General features: G+C 38.6%; 2 protein-coding genes across 2 annotated transcripts in view; both read left to right on the top strand.

The window, feature by feature from the left end:
- The window catches only part of LOC109200391 (uncharacterized), a 108,022-nt gene extending 100,105 nt beyond the window's left edge, over positions 1 to 7,917 (top strand). Inside the window, 8 exon segments of the mRNA XM_025910362.1 lie at positions 1,163 to 1,303; positions 1,574 to 1,691; positions 2,860 to 3,005; positions 5,653 to 5,730; positions 5,861 to 5,950; positions 6,712 to 6,892; positions 7,518 to 7,709; positions 7,712 to 7,917. Coding sequence (XP_025766147.1) covers positions 1,163 to 1,303; positions 1,574 to 1,691; positions 2,860 to 3,005; positions 5,653 to 5,730; positions 5,861 to 5,950; positions 6,712 to 6,892; positions 7,518 to 7,709; positions 7,712 to 7,755 — 990 coding nt within the window. The 3' untranslated portion in view covers positions 7,756 to 7,917.
- A 1,991-nt stretch (positions 7,918 to 9,908) lies between these two features.
- On the top strand, positions 9,909 to 14,688 carry LOC109200393 (deleted in malignant brain tumors 1 protein). Its single transcript, XM_019355947.2, has 5 exons — positions 9,909 to 10,164; positions 10,307 to 10,342; positions 10,428 to 10,760; positions 13,969 to 14,238; positions 14,345 to 14,688. The coding sequence occupies exons 1-5, from the start codon at positions 10,122 to 10,124 to the stop codon at positions 14,683 to 14,685; spliced, it is 1,023 nt and encodes a 340-aa protein (XP_019211492.1). The 5' UTR covers positions 9,909 to 10,121; the 3' UTR covers positions 14,686 to 14,688.
- Positions 14,689 to 16,093: the final 1,405 nt, after the last annotated feature.

Here is a 16,093-nt window from a genome sequence, read left to right as displayed (position 1 = left end):
CATGCAGGATGCTCTGGTGTTAATCTGAGCAGCTGCTGGAAACCACTGTGACCATTATAACTGTATAAATGACCCTGACTTGTCTCCAGTGTATCAGTGTGATATTATTATAGTCTGAAACCTAATGTGAGCGACTGAGCTGGTTAGACATGAGGGCACAGTAAGTCATACAAAAGTGATAATATTGGACCCTTAAAAGAGGTCAAATAAACTAAACTCAAGTCAACATGACAACCTAAATGAGCAAAGTAACTCCAGAGTAATGTGGAAAAATAAACTGAGACTGAAACCAAACCAGTTTTCTGAGATTTATTGAACGAAAGGTAAAATCTTTCCAACGGGATCAATGCTGCACAAACAGTCTTCCTACTAACTTTGAGAAATACACTTTTTATTGGATAGTGAAGCTAGAGAGAGAGAGAGAGACCGAACCTGGCTGCTTTTCTCCAACCATGTGCTAACCTACTTATTTAAAGTTGCAACCCATGGGACTGTAACCTTCAATGTTTAAATTGAGCCAGTTGAAAGTTGCTGCCATCACCTTAGAAATACAGCAGCACTGAGAGAACATTCAGTGATAAGATAATAAAATAATCAGCTGGATTTCAAGTGTTTATTTTTCTGCTCTGTGCGATTAATCACAAGATTATTGATTTTCTGCAGCATTAAGCATGTGTACTTTAAGAAAGTGTTTTACTCTAGTTTTTCTTGTTCTTTATAGATTTTTTTTTATCACTATTTGATAACTTTTCTGTAATAGTTGGCACTCACAGGGACTATTTTTTTGTGGATGACAAATAATATGATCTATGAAACACCGCTTTTAGGTTAGATGATGCCAACACACCTTTTTTTGGGACGTGCAGGTTTCATGTGACCACTTATTGCTAATGTTAGGCTAAGTGAATCCAGATAACAGAAAGGTTCCTTGGGTATGTTGAAGAAGTTGGGCACTCAGGGGAAACAAACGCTAACAAATGATCTAACAACAAAGAAAGAAAATCAAAAGTTAGTTTAACACTTACCTAAAATGAAAGGCAATTAAACACAAAGTTTAAACCAAATAAAAGAATTTTGCAGAGTTAACATCGTCACACATGACTTTCCAGTATTTTTCTTCTCTGTGTTCTTCTTTGAATCCACTAATGTGTTTTGTCCACAGTGCTTGCAAGCCAAGGATTGTTGGGGTGATGTTCACAGCAGCTTTGCCAAACTTCTCACTGAACTCAAAAGGCCAGAGGCGCCATTTACCTTCAGTGTTGCTAACAGACTGTACAGAGAGAAGTCCTGCCCCTTTACTCAGGTCTGTTTCTTCTTCTTATGTAGAGTGTGATTCTTCATGAGCTCATGTGTTTTGGAGTCAATGAGAGGCAGAGAGAGAAATGCTGTGATTTCTGACTGATCAGAATCTAAAACTGTGTTAATGATTGATATGAAGCATGTGTGATTCAGCATGTGTGTTCGTGTGGATATAACTGTGTTTTCTTATCATGTCAGCCTGAAGTAAATCAGAATCAGTGATGTCAGAGACTTTGCTGGAGTCAATTTATAAATGTGTCGTCTGTGGTTTCAGAAATTCTTAATACAAAGCAAGAAACATTACAGCACAGAGCTGGAGTCTGTGGACTTCAAGACCAGGTCTGAAGAGGTCAGGATTGATGTCAACAACTGGGTGCAGAAAAACACACCAGGTGGATCACATTTACACATGAACCGACAATCACTTCATCTAATGTCCAGTTCAAGTTCACATGTTTTTCATAAGCAGGACTCACTGCTCCTGCTAAGTCCCTCTAAGGGGAGGAGTGTGCACCTGTAAGGATACCATGAAAATACTGAATACATGTTTTTTTGGTTTTTTTCCCTTCTGCTGCTCAGAAGTGATGGTAGATGTACTTAAGATAGTTTTAAAGAGTGAAGAAGCTTTACAGACCTATGACCAGGGTTTGTCAAAGGGCTCCTTCCACCGTTAATCCTGATTTAACCCACAGTGCTTCAATCTCTGGATCCCAGAACCACCTTCCTCAGTGTCTGTACAGTCCTCTGTTTACTTGTTTCTTTTCAGCCAAACCCACTCACTGCTGCTTCTCATATTTTTTAATCTTCTTGTTTATGTATCTTTATTTTATATTTTATCTGTCAAACTCTTCCTGTCCCACTCTCTCAGGGTAATATGAGTTTAGGCAGTTGAGTTTAATGAGTTCTGTGAAAGTTGGACTACAGCACAGCTTAAAATACCATCAGATTTTAATATTAACTCTTTCCTTCTATGAAAAGCGTTTTTGGCTCCCTGCCTGTTTGTGCTGGCATAGCATTAATGGTAGTCTCATTCACTTCCAAGGTGGCTGCCAGGCACCAGAATACTTTGTTTACATCCAGATGTGTTGACCTTGACTGAAGCTCAACTCAAGTATATGCAGAGCATTGAGGGTGTGTATGAAGAAATATAGGGAGGAGCGCCATCTTGTGGAACAGCACATGAATGTAACTTTACCTGCTTACCTGATGTCCCTTGTTTACCTAATTTATCTTATCTCAGGTAGAAAAGCAGGATTTTGAAGTACTTCAATAATGAGTTGTTACATGTGTGCTGTAGTGATTAGCCAGAATTGCTCTGCATGCATACTTGTTCTAAATATTCACATGTTGTGCTGATGAATAATATCTTCAGGTTTCACCAATAGTCAGAGAATATACTTCGATTAAACAGCATTTGTAAAACTCATCATGTTTCTCTGGCCAACAAAGGCTGAAAGAGTGTGGGGTCCATCATGTTTTCATAGATTTGTGGATGAAAACTTTGCTGCAGTCTTTGAGGCTTTACTTCTCAATGTTTACATTTGGTTTTACTTTGGTCAGCAGGTAACATCACAGAGGTGGTGGATGAAGATGATTTGAATGAACTGACCAGGCTGGTGTTGTTCACTGCCACCCACTTCAGAGGCAGCTGGAAGAAAGATTTCTCGTGGTCTAAAACTTATGATGCTCAATTTTGGCTCAAGAAGGTAAAAGTGCTCATAAAACAGAACACTGACTATGAAATGTGAGTTTCTGAAACTATAACATTATAAAGTGTATACACTGTTGCAGTTGTGGTTAGTCATATTAAACATGGACAGTTTCAAATCATGAGGTGAGCAAATGTACAAGTAATCCCTGTGAGCCAAAGCTCAGTTTTCAGACTTCTGTAAAGGATCGGTTTGTTTTTCTGCTCTTGGCTCTCCGTGATATGTCAGAAAGATCGTCCCCGCATCTTTTGTTAAAGAGGGACAGCCAATTATAATGGAAAAGGAAGCTTTAAAGGTGAATAGCTAAAATGATTAGTGTGAGACTTCATTAAGCCCATAGTTGAACTGGCCATCGGGTATACCAGTGGGCCGATGGTGATTTTTCGTTTCTATGGGCCTGTGTGTGTGTGTGTGTGTGTGTGTGTGTGTGTGTGTGTGTGTGTGTGTGTGTCGTTTTGTTTTTCGTGACGGTATAAATAATGAAAGGTGGTGGATTGGCCAGATGCTGGCAGATGTGTAAAAAATAATTCAGTTGTTTGGTGGTGGCTATGGCAGAGCTTCCACAGGTTCAGTAACATTAGCAAGTGGTGGAGGCCAGCAGGTGGATAAGGGAAAGGTGAGGCAGGATAAGGAGGAGAGACCCGAGGCGGCCAACCGTCCCATAAAAAATGGAATCGTCCCGTATTCAGAGAAAATATTACGTGTTTTGTATTGAGCTGAAAAGGAATGCGATTTGTCCTGTACTTCAGCTACAATGAAAATGACACAAAGCTGGATTTATTCTGTCTTTATGCTGCACAGCTGCCTCTTCTTCTCTCATTCTCTTCCCCTCCCTCTCCTGTTGCTACTTCAATCATGAAACTGATCAATGATCAGCTGTTCGGCTTTTCTGTCGCAAATCCTGTCTCTCTTGTTTTTTTATCGCCCACTTTGCGCCAGAAAGAGGAAACCAGCGGAGGTCGCATTAAACAACAGCAGCACCTTTAAGCTTGATCAGCTGTTGTTACAATTTATTTAATATTACCTTCTAGTATCAGCTGATGTTTGCTGGAGCCACAGCTCCAGCAAACATCATACCTGGCCCCCCTAGCGATTTAAAACATCTAGCTTTTATTAGGCAAGGTAAGTTTATTTATATAGCACAATTCAACAGCAAGGTGATTCAAAGTGCTTTACAGAGACATTAAAAAACAAAAACAAATAAAAAGCATGATTTAAAATGAAAAAAATGGAACAGTAGATAAAATCAGTAGTTAAAATCTAAGTTTTGAAATTTAAGCTTAAAAGTAAAACAGTTCGGATTTGGTGCTTTATTCAAATGCAGCTTAGAACAGGTGAGTCTTCGACCTGGATTTAAATAAACTGAGTGTTTCAGCTGATCTGAGGCTTCCTGGGAGTTTGTTCCAGATATATGGAGCATAAAAGCTGAATGCAGCTTCTCCGTGTCTGGTTCTGACTCCAGGAACTGATAAAAAAACAGGATCCAGGTGACCTGAGGGATCTGCAAGGTTCATACTGGGTCAGGAGGTCACTGATGTATTTTGGTTCTAAACCATTCAGAGCTTTATAGACCAGCATCAGAACTTTAAAGTCTATCCTCTGACAGACAGGCAGCCAGTGTAAAGACCTCAGAGCTGGACTGATGTGGTCCACTTTTCCTTAGTGAGGACTCGAGCAGCAGAGTTCTGAATGAGCTGTAGTTGTCTGATTTTTTTAGGTAGACCTGTAAATGTTGGTTGTAAGATTATCTGAATCTTACAACCAACATTTTCATCTGATGTCAAATGTACATAGTAAATTTTTTCAGGGTCCCATTATAATTTCTTCAGAAGTAAGTACTGTATATGATGCCAGTATTTTCCCACATTTTCTAGATTCTGTACCACTACTGTGTGTAAAATGCCATCAAAAAGTCAATTAAGTTTTATTCTTTTTCACCTTTCTTTCTGTCTCCTTTCACTTTTTAAAAGTTGCCATGTTAGAAAAAATATTCTGCCCTGCCATGCTGTTTATTGATGTGGTAAATGAATAGTTTATGAAAATATCACTAAATCTGTCATTTATTATTTTTAATGTTCAGTAATGACCATGTCTCACCTCTAGTCTTCTCTGTCTTAATTTCAGGTTTCCACCATGTGTTGTAGATAATTCAGGAGGTTAACTCGACCAAGCAGTCTTTGGGTTTAAACTAAGTACTGTTTCAAATACCAGAATAGGGAGGAAGGTGTAGGTTTAAGTTTATTAGATTGATGCATGTATACCAACAAGACAGTGTACATCACTGTCAAAAAGCGTTTGTTTTCATTCAAAGGCTTTATGGTTTTTCCTGTAATGTTGGGCCGGTCTCTAGTCAAAATACCCAGAACGATTTTTTGTCCCAGTCAAGCCCTGATTAAACCCCAGTGTGAGACAATTAAGATTTATCTCTGTACGACATACAAAGCTTATTTACAAACTACTTTAATAAAAGCAATGTGACTTATGAGACTGGAAATGAGTAGTCATGACACACAGCTTCAAGGGCAAATTTTTATCTCTTTCATTTTCAGAGTCATTTAATCCACTTTTGCATCCAAGAAATATTTCAATGTATATATTAAAAAATGATATTTAATGTCAAATGTAATTTCTTGTTTGTCTTCAGAATGACTCAAAGCCTGTGAAGATGATGAAACAGGAAGGAAACTTTGCGTGTACCTTCATCGAAGAAGCAAACTGCAAGGTAACCATTATATTTATCATATTGATATAAATCACTGCATAATCAGATTTCATTGCTGGACTGAGTGATTGTAATGTATGTGTATCAGTAGATTTATGTGCAGTAATGTTTGAAACCTTCTGCTGGACAGATTCTAGAGATGCCTTACAGTGGGGAGGAAGTGAGCATGCTCATCTTTTTACCTGCAGAGATCGAGGATGATACAACAGGACTGGAGAAGGTAGAACACTTACACACTCGGGATGTTCCTGGTGACTCATTTCTTAGTCAACTAAACAAAGAAAAAAAATTAGACTGACTGATTAGTCTAAAACTGACAAACACCCAGATATTAAGTCACATTTGAAAACTGCTTGACATCAAAAACTGTGTAAACAAAGTAATTTGAAACTTTTAATGACATTCTTGAATGAATCATGCTGCTTAACTGTGCAGCACCTCACATTGCACATTTACACACGTTAAACTCCAAACAAAAACGAAGAAGAAAAACACTTGAAATATATTAAATATGATATGAAAACATGTTTCTACAAAAGATGTTCACGCATTGTCAAAATATGAAAAAGTAACAACTGAAAAATGAATAAACTGCGGCTGAAAAGTGTGGCACATTGTGCCATGCATTATGAATGCATGGCACAATGAAACCTCCCTCTCTCCTACAGCTTATCTGAGAAAATATCAGGTGTTCCCAGTCTGGCCGATAGATTTATTCTCTCCAGCAGGTCACAGTGTATGCCTGGTGGGAACACCTTACCCTGGAGGTGCCCCCAGGGTAAGGTGTTATGTGTAAATGTTATGCAGATGGCTTCATAACATTTAGAACACAACAATTTACCAGTACTGGTAAAATGTTGTGTATCAAATAAAATGTAAAACAGTTCAATTAAACAACTATTACATCTGATTATGACTACTGACAATGGCAACGATTACTTGATAAGTTCACCACAATGACTGATATTGTTTCCATCCCAGCTGGAGAAGGAGCTGACCTCCGAGAAATTTGTAGCTTGGACTCATCCAGGCAAGATGCAAACATGTTACATTGATGTGAGGCTGCCTCGTTTTACACTGGAGGAGACGTATGACCTGAACACAGTCCTGAGCAGCATGAGCATGGTGGACGCCTTTGATCACACAAAGTGTGACTTCTCTGGTGAGACATACGTTGCAGTTTGTTGGTGTTTATGAACAGAGTGTAGAGCAACAATGCTCCAGCAGTGACAGAGTTCTCCAAAAGACCATGGAGCTGCTTATTTCAGCAGATTGTTTGTCTTGTTTGCTGATCATACTACTGTGAGATTTTAAAAGCAGGATCTAAGCTTTGATGCTGGGTTTTGAATGGACTGGTGGACTTTTACATGACAGTCCTGATACTTTTAATACTGTAATACTGACAGACAGTCAGGGAGGTGTTCTGGTTCATCCTGCCTAAACCAGCTGTACTCTCTGATACTAATCACTAATGACAGGCTGTTAAAGTGACATTATGAAGGGTTTTTTTTTTTTCATGGTTATTTTGCAGATATTACACTTTGACAGAATAGTCAAGATAGGAAGAAAGGCAGAGGATGAGTTGAATGGCATGCAGGAAATGGTCTGGAAACAGTCAAACCCCGGCTCCTGCAGCACATTTGGTATTTTGGTTGTCAGCTCAGCCAGGTGATCTATATCACCACCTAGCCTTATCAGATTTTAATTTGAAAAATCCTCTCAGATAACAAATGAAAATGCAGCATTATGTTCATTTAAAATGTTCTCCTTTCACTTCTCTGTCACAGGCATGTCTGGGCACAAAGATCTGGTACTTTCAAAAGTCATCCACAAGGCTTTTGTGAAGGTCCACGAGAAGGCAACTGAGGCTACTTTTGTGGATATGTGTTGGTTTGAGTACTGTTCAGGCAAGATAATGCGGGGCAATTTAAACTCTTTCATCGCAGACCACCCCTTCCTCTTCTTCATCAGACATAACCCCACATGAACATCCTGTTTGCTGGTCGGTTCTGCTGCCCTGTGTGAGCTCTGTGTCCTTTAGAGCAGCTCAGTACCAGAAGTCTTAGTGTTTAGTTGGAGAACCTTTCAAAATCACTGCACAACAGCGCTGTATCCATATTAATATACAGCTCTCTACTATCAGTTTTTTCTGTGTTTTGTATCTCATATTTTGTATTTTTCTATTTTCAAAACTTTCTATCTTTAAATGTTATCTGTTCAGATGTTTATACCATACTCTTCAAATGTCCCATCTTCTGATCAGAAATTTATCAAACAGTGTTTAGTAGCTGAAATGAGACAAACTGCATGATGTATAATTTACGTTTGATCTTAATTTTTCATTGACTTCACACTGGCCGGTTCGGGACAATCAGCACATACAATGCCCAGTTCTGCACTAGATGGTGACCAGGAGATGGTATCTGTCCATTCTTATCTCATTGTGGCAGGTTATGAATATCAGTATACAGTAATTAGGCCTCAATATATAGAAGTCATGAACACAAATATCTGAGATCATGATGGAGCTGTGTCATGTCTGATATTGACATGGCTTTATACCAGCTCTGAATCAATAATGTGTCATGTTATATCCTTGTTGCTTTGACTCCTCTCTCCTTGTCTCTTCCTTGCTTCCTTTGTACAGGTTTTACGCAGCAAATGTACAAGTAATCCTGTGAGCCAAAGCTCAGATTTCAGACTGCTCTAAAGGATCCGTTTTACTTTTTCTGCTCTTATCCCTGCGTGATATGTCAGAAAGAGCAGCTTTTACGTTAGGCTTAAAATGTTCCTTTTTGATAAACATATATTAGTGCTTGATCAGGTAAACCTGAATCCTCCCATAGTTATGCTGCAATAGGGTGTAGGCTGCAGCTGGATTTCTTCTTCAGTCATATTTCTCACTCAGCAAGGAGCAGACGGCCGAGTTTATTAAACTCCACAGACACAGCGGTGACGCAAATCTGAAGGCTAGACCGTCCCATTTCACAGCCTCGCACTTCCGGCCTTCTCGGTCTTCGAAGGACCCGGCCCACGTAGACCGCGAAGGCCGGGTCCTCCGAAGGATGCAGCCGACGTTTTGGGACACAGCTTATGTGTTAACAGACCTCTCTGCATTGAATCATACTTGTTATTTATACTGGTTCTCTTCTACAGCATTCCTATGATCATGCCAAAGTGCTTGCTCATAGTTTCTGGGGAGGGGAGGGGGGGGTTACCACTATGTGTCACTTTTTTGGCTCTGGGCCCTAAATGTGCCACTCTGAGGAATTGTTGGACAAATACAAGTAGTTGTATTAAAATACTCACAATCATAAAATTAAATAAATATGACAAACAATTTCCCAACTGTTGCAGTAGAGTGCATGCCCCAAAAAATTAGTGTTAAACATGCCAGAGGGGAGAGGCAGAGTTTCTCAGGAGTAAAGATGGATAGAAGTTCACTATTCTGCAAAAACTGTCTACAAATTGTGGAAAACATTCAGAAAAATGTCATCAATGTAAAATGGTGAAGAAGTCTTTTATGACACAACTCTTTTCAAATGTCCTACATTCCTCATCAGTTTCAGTCTTTGTGCTGCTCATTTGCAAGCTCTTCTCGCAAGTAATGCACTAGATCCCCTTTGGGGGCTGTCATATTTACACTTTTATTTTAAGTATATTTTTGCAATATAGTTCATATTGTCTTTTCCTCATAGGTCTGATCAGATTAGTTGGATCTGGGTCCACTCTGTGCTCTGGAAGAGTTGAAATATATAAGTATAACTCTTACTCGTCCTGGGGAACAGGGTGTGAATAGTGTGAACAGTATAATAACTGTTTTCTTCATGTACTCATCAATACTTAAATTCTGGTTTCTTTTCATTCCATCATATTTTACTTTCCTAGTTATGAACAGATGTTCAAATGTCTTGCTTGACTACAATTTGCCTTTTGAACATCTCTGCAGTGTAGTGTATATTTAAATAGATAACACCTCATTTGGATCTTTTAAATATATAATTTTAACCTGTTAACTTTCTTATGTAAACATTTTTTAAAGTGTTTTCCAATAAAAAATGTAAATACAAATCAAGCTGGTTTTATCTCATTAGAATATGGGCATAACTGCCAGCAGACACTAAATCACATACAGCAATAAAAGAAAAAAGTGGTAGTCAGCTGCAGAGTGGTTTCAAATAACACTCCTTAAATGAGATTTGTCATTTACATACATAAAGTAGTATCAGCTAAGCCATGAGCCAACATGGCAGGCACTAAAATGACCTGATCTGTGCATGACTGTGCCCTGTCTTATCTAATACAATATCATTTTTTTTAGAAACCCTCCAAGAGCACATGATCTTCTTGTATAGAGATAAGACATCAAGCAGCAGCCTTTTTTCTCAGTCATGGACGGCAGAGAGAAGAGAGCGCTTCACTTCTTGATCTTCGGTAAAACAGATTTTCGATAATGTTTAATACTTTTCTTTATTACAGAGACCCTCTAAAAAACTTTATAACAACTTTTCTTACAGTATTTTTAGACTGAATAACTTTATGTCCTGATAATATTCAATTTTTTATTTTCCCATAGCTGCTTATCTCGTGGTCTCATCTTCACCTTCTGCAGGTCAGTCTGTTCTAACCTGTCATACTTACATTTTAATTTTAAAGACATTTTTGCAACATAGTTCATATTGTCTTTTTCCTGATAGGTCTGATCAGATTAGCTGGATCTGGGTCCACTCAGTGCTCTGGAAGAGTTGAAATCTATAACTGTAACTCTTACTCTTACCCTTACTATTCCTGGGGAACAGTGTGTGATTACGACTGGGACTTACAAGATGCTGAGGTGGTCTGTAGAGAGCAGAGCTGTGGGATAGCTCTGGAGGCTCTTGGGTCTGCTTACTTTGGTCAAGGTACAGGAACTTTCTTGCACAGTAATGTGGACTGTTCAGGAAGTGAAACTTCTCTAGACAATTGTAGGTACAGCAGCTATATTAGTTATTACTGTCACCATGGTCGGGATGCTGGCGTCGTCTGTTCAGGTAAGAAAACTTTTCTATAATGTTTATGGTCTTATCACTTTACAATAGCTGTTTTTTTCATGTACTTGTCAATACTTAGATTCTAGTTAGTTCTCATTCCATCATATTTTACTTTCCCTGAAAATATGTTCAAATGAATTAAACAAACAAATTTAGGTGTTTGTTTCATTACACTCACTTTGTCTGTTGAACATGTCTGCAGCTTAATGCATATTTAATGAGATAACTGATTTGCATAGTTTAAAGATTCCATGTTAACCTGTTTCTTACTGAAAAAATGTTTTAATAATATTTTCCAATTAAAAAATGTAATACATATCTTAACGGTGATTTTATTTAATTAGACAAACAGAATTTCCACTTCAGCAGCAATTAGACACACCAAACTTTCTGATGTTCTGACCTTTATTTTGAAGGCTTGTGAAGAACTTTGAGCTCAGACGTCACTTAAAGCCTAATTTACAGACTTTTCATCTTGAAAAAGCGTTTACCGTAAAGATCCTAAAAATGTGACTGTTGAAAGTATTTTCTAATTCATGCAATGTTAGAAAAAGTCATTTTTCTTTTTAGACAGCATTACAATATGTGCAGCGCAGCATTTCAGTGCTTGTCCAAAAAAGTGAACTCTTTAATTTAAACATTTCTCTTTAGCAGCAATAACTTAAAACTATTGTGTTCAAAAAGCTGCAGGGTTAAAAAAAGTTTCCACCTAAGCCTAACTGTAGTCAAGACCGCCTAATCCGAGACCAAGACAAGACCAGAGGGTATCAAGACCAAGACAAGACCAAGACCGAGACAAAAAAGTCTTTAAACTGCAGCCAGATGCTGCTTCGTTTACGGGTGTCAGGCATATTTATGTGTTTTGCTTTCGCACAGCCCTCCTCACTGCTGTCTACTGTCTCACTCACTACTGAGAGGACAGACGCACGCTCCACTTGACTGTCCCGTCTCTCACCCTCAGTGTTTTTCACATAATGATATTATCCTATATCCTTGCATGTGATTGGCCACAATATGGAGGGATTGGAGCATAGCTCAGCCACTGTGTGAGAGCTGAGCAGCGAAAGGAAATAAGTGAGGGTACAAATGACTGAAAGATTATTAGGCTCAGTTTGAGTTTGTTAAAAAAGAATGACTTCATATAGGAAAAAATATATATCACCTTAAACTAGTTTTTTAATTAAGCAGCAAGGCAGAACAAAGTCGGGGCTGTATCAAGACACGAGGACTAAACCCCAATTCAACCAGACCCGAACTGATCCAGAATTAAAACAGGACTACAACAGTTCAAAATCAGGACTACTTAGGACTTAACCAAGACAGAACCAGAATCAGAACTAGATGATAGTAGCACTAAAAATCATCATAGACCTGCACTACACTTATTTTTTAATTCTACAAATTTAGATTCAGATTCAGAAATGTTTATATAATTATTTAGCCTTGTTGTGCAAACAAGCCTGCATAACTTAACAAATATAGAAGTTGAAAAGTAACAAATGGTATCTTAAAAGTTACACTAGGTACTAGATACATGTTCTGATGAGTTTTGGCAAACAACTATTTGACTAACATGTGTGTCTCACCTGCTCTTGTTCCATCTCCCTCTCTGTTCCTCTCTCTCCCTCTTTGTGCTGACAATCAAGCCAAACACCAACATCATCAAATATGCAGTTGAAACCAGATATTTACATACTCTTCAGATAAAAACACAAACACTTTTTAATTGTAACATCAAATCAGACTAAATGTTTATTTTTTTAGACTGATAAATATAAAAACATATTTGTTAACTTTAAGAGTAAAGAGAGAAATTGTTTGTATTTCTTAATTGCAAATGGCACCAAATTGTATTTAAAACTGAGCCACACTTATGGAGCTCCACAATTCTTTTCCTGGTGTTTTGGTTGATATCTCTTGATTTTGTCAAAGAAACAGGCTCTGTGTTTTGCCTTATATGCATCCACAGGTGTGTCACCAATTTACTCACATGGACTCTACTAACCAATCAGAAGCTTCTTCAGCTCAGAGTGGAATCTTCTGGAGTTTTATTAATTAACAATAAACTTAGTGTATATGTACTCCTAAATTTGATGAAAGTGATCAAATAGACAGCTCTCTCTCTCTTTATTCTGACATTTAACTAATTCAAAAGATATTTCAACATTTATTTATCTAAAACAAAACAAGTTTACTCTAAATTGATGTTTAACAGTAAAAAAAAAAGTTTTTATGTTTTCTCCCTAAAGTGTATGTAAATATCTGGTTTCAACTGTGAATATACTGCTGTGTATTGAAATTCCTCTTGTTTTGCATAGAAATATACTGAACAACATACAAAGCATAATATATATAACATCTACCTGAGTTTTTTCTTTGAAAGAAGCCCCTTATGTCCATTGTTGTGTACATCAGTACATAACTGAAACCGATTTAGAGAGTTTGTTTAGCCGTGGAGGGTAACAACTGAAAATATGAAATGTAGGCTAAGACTCTCTCTAAAAAAAAAAAGACGGCATTGTTGTTGGCTTTTTATTTATCCATTTGTTGATTCACTCGAAGAGCAAGTAACGCAACCAAGTGATCAGTTTGATATCAATCTTTTGTGATACACGTCATATTTACATTATTTGTACAGTACGAATGATTTGCTTTGGTACCTGGTCAAACTTAAGCTCTCCTCTGTCTGCAGCAAACTCGCAGGCAGTCGCCTAGTGCCTGAGCTCGGATCATACCAAAATTAGTGGGAATTTACGACGGTGAGCTCTGTGCTTCGTGTGTTGTTTTTTTTTATACAGTTGTCAGTCAGGCATCTAACTAACAAATTACACTCCAAAAGACCCCATGCTTCTGAAAAAATGAGCTGGGCTTAAGCCCAGTAAGCCCCCCTCCCCCCCCGCTCCGCTGATGGCTGACTCCAAATCTCCCGAACACTATGTCGATTTGAGAACGCAAGACCGAGACAGCGAGACCAAAGTCAGTCGAGACCAAGACGAGACCAAGACCACGTAAAAGTGGTCTCGAGACCAAGACCGGTCTCGAGACATCCAACTCTACCTAAGCCCCTCAAGTTACTGAGGTTTTTCATTTCCATACATGCAATGATATCAGCTAAGCCATCAGCCAATACGACGGGCACTAATATGATCTGATCTGAACTTGCCTGTGCCTTGGCTCATGTAACACCATGGCATTTGTTTTTTTTCAGTAAGCAACCCAGAGCCCACCATCTCCTTGTACAGTAATGAGGTCACCTGGGGTCAGGACGTCAGCATCACTTGCTCAGTCTCAGAAAAGTTCTCAGGTGGAACTTTTATCCTCCAGAAGACTTCAGGCTCATTCAGTCAGAGTCAAACATCCTCTACGAGCTCTGTTACATTCAATCTTCACAATGTGAACTTTGATCATGATGGACTGTACCAGTGTCAGTACATGAAAACAAGTCAAAGGTTCAGCTCTTCCTCTGTCAGACTCACTGGTAAGAAAAAAATCCACTTTGCCAAGTTCTTTGTTTCATTCTCTTCTTTCAATAATAGAATCAGTAACCTGGTGAGATAATGCTTTCATATGTTGATATTTTTCAGTGAGTTTTCCAAAACCTCGTATTTCCATTTGCCCTGTTGGTGAGGTGACCTGGGGTCAGACTGTTGAAATCACATGTTCAGTCTCAACTCAGGTTTTAGGTGGATCGTTCACTCTGAGTCAAATTCAGGGTTCATTCACGAGGAGCCAAACCTCCAACACAAACTCTGCTACCTTCAGTATTCCTAATGTGGACTTTGATAACGAGGGATTGTACCAGTGTCAGTATAAGAAAAGAGGCTCAAGTCGTGAATTCAGCTCCCCATTAAGTGATTCGGTCAGACTCTCTGTTACTGGTAAGAAAAACAAGTATGGACTAACTCTTGGAACAAAGCGAGAATAATAATAGTGACATGAATAAGTGATTACTGCGTTTATTATCGATCCTTTGGTTTTTATAAACTGTAACAAAGTTATTAAAAGAGTTTTTCAATCATAGCTTTAAACATATTTAATTGTTGTATAGAAAAATGTATTAAAGACAGGATCTGTTATTCTCTGTAGTTTTGAGTCACTTTATTTATCTGATATTTTCACTGCTTTCTTTATTTTTGGCCGTTATCAAAAATGCTCTCAAAGCCCACTGTAGCAAGGAGCAATCAGACAGTATTAGAGGTTAGTTATTGGAGACTGAGTGTTTAGCAACCAAGGAATCAAATTTAGAGTTTGCAAAGATCTATAAGAGTGAATTGTTCACTCTTTGTTTCATCAAATCACAAGAAGCATAACAATAATATGTTAATGCTGGTCCATAGCTACCGGGTGTGTAAACAAGAAACTAAGTGTTGTGTTTGATTCTGCTTCCTTCTTAATCCTGGTACCTTTTATTCCCCAGTGAGACTGCAGACACCAGCATCTCCCTGACCTCTCCTAGTGCAGGTCTGGGCTGGGTCCTGAAGGTGCAGAGATCACCAGGGGTTACAGTTTGTCCTCATTCAGGAGTGAATGTGAGTGCGAATGGTTGTGTGTCTCTGTGTGTTAGCCCTGCGACAGACTGGCAACCTGTCCAGGGTGTACCCCGCCTCTTGCCCTATGACAGCTGGGATAGGCTCCAGCCCCCTTGAAAAGGATAAGCGGAAGCGAATGGATGGATGGATGTTTCTAAAATCATTGAAATTTCACTTTGGAGATGTTTGAAGCAGCTTATTTATTTTTGTTGTGTGTAGAAATGTAAAACAGTGTTTCAGGTACAATTCAAATATGTACAAGTGTCCTTCCTGAAATGCCAGCAACAGGGAATAACATCTTTTCCTGTCCAATGTGATGTGTTGAATTTTCTCACAGAATCACATCAATTAAAGGTTGCATCTGTTTACTCTAAATTAAGTCCTGGTCATTTGACCCAGCGTTTTGTGTTTTTATTATGATCTTATGTTCCAGTTTATTCTGTGTATGTATTTGGGTTTAGACTTTTTTAGTGTTTAGGGTTTTAGTTCGTGCTCCCTCTGTTCTCTGTCCAGTCTGTGTATTTCCTGTTTTACTTTGAAGGTCCGTTCCTGATGTCAGTGTATTCAGCTTGTGTCCTCCTTGTCTCTCGGATTCATTAGGTTCAGCTGTATCTCCCTCCTGTGTGCTGTTTCCTCGTTTCCTTCTGTGTGTATTTATAGCATGTGTCCTCTTGTGTGCGTTATTGATCCGTCTGTGTTACCTCCCTGCGTCACTTCCTCCATGTCTTCCTGCGGATTCAGGGTTTAGTTTTCCCAGTCTGGAGTCGTTCCTAGTCTGTTTCTCGCCACCCTCGCTTTTGGTTG

The sequence above is a fragment of the Oreochromis niloticus genome, linkage group LG9 (assembly GCF_001858045.2).
Source record: "Oreochromis niloticus isolate F11D_XX linkage group LG9, O_niloticus_UMD_NMBU, whole genome shotgun sequence".
Classification (NCBI taxonomy): domain Eukaryota; kingdom Metazoa; phylum Chordata; class Actinopteri; order Cichliformes; family Cichlidae; genus Oreochromis; species Oreochromis niloticus.
The sequence above is the reverse complement of the archived record's forward strand: the minus strand, read 5'-3'. Positions and strand labels throughout refer to the sequence as shown.

What these genes read in the sequence shown, in the direction of transcription:
- LOC109200393 (XM_019355947.2), top strand. Translation starts at nt 10,122, where the DNA reads ATGGACGGCAGAGAGAAGAGAGCGCTTCACTTCTTGATCTTCG. An exon ending in CTCATCTTCACCTTCTGCAG is followed by an intron (nt 10,343 to 10,427) that starts GTCAGTCTGTTC and finishes TTTTCCTGATAG; the next exon opens with GTCTGATCAGATTAGCTGGA. An exon ending in TGCTGGCGTCGTCTGTTCAG is followed by an intron (nt 10,761 to 13,968) that starts GTAAGAAAACTT and finishes GTTTTTTTTCAG; the next exon opens with TAAGCAACCCAGAGCCCACC.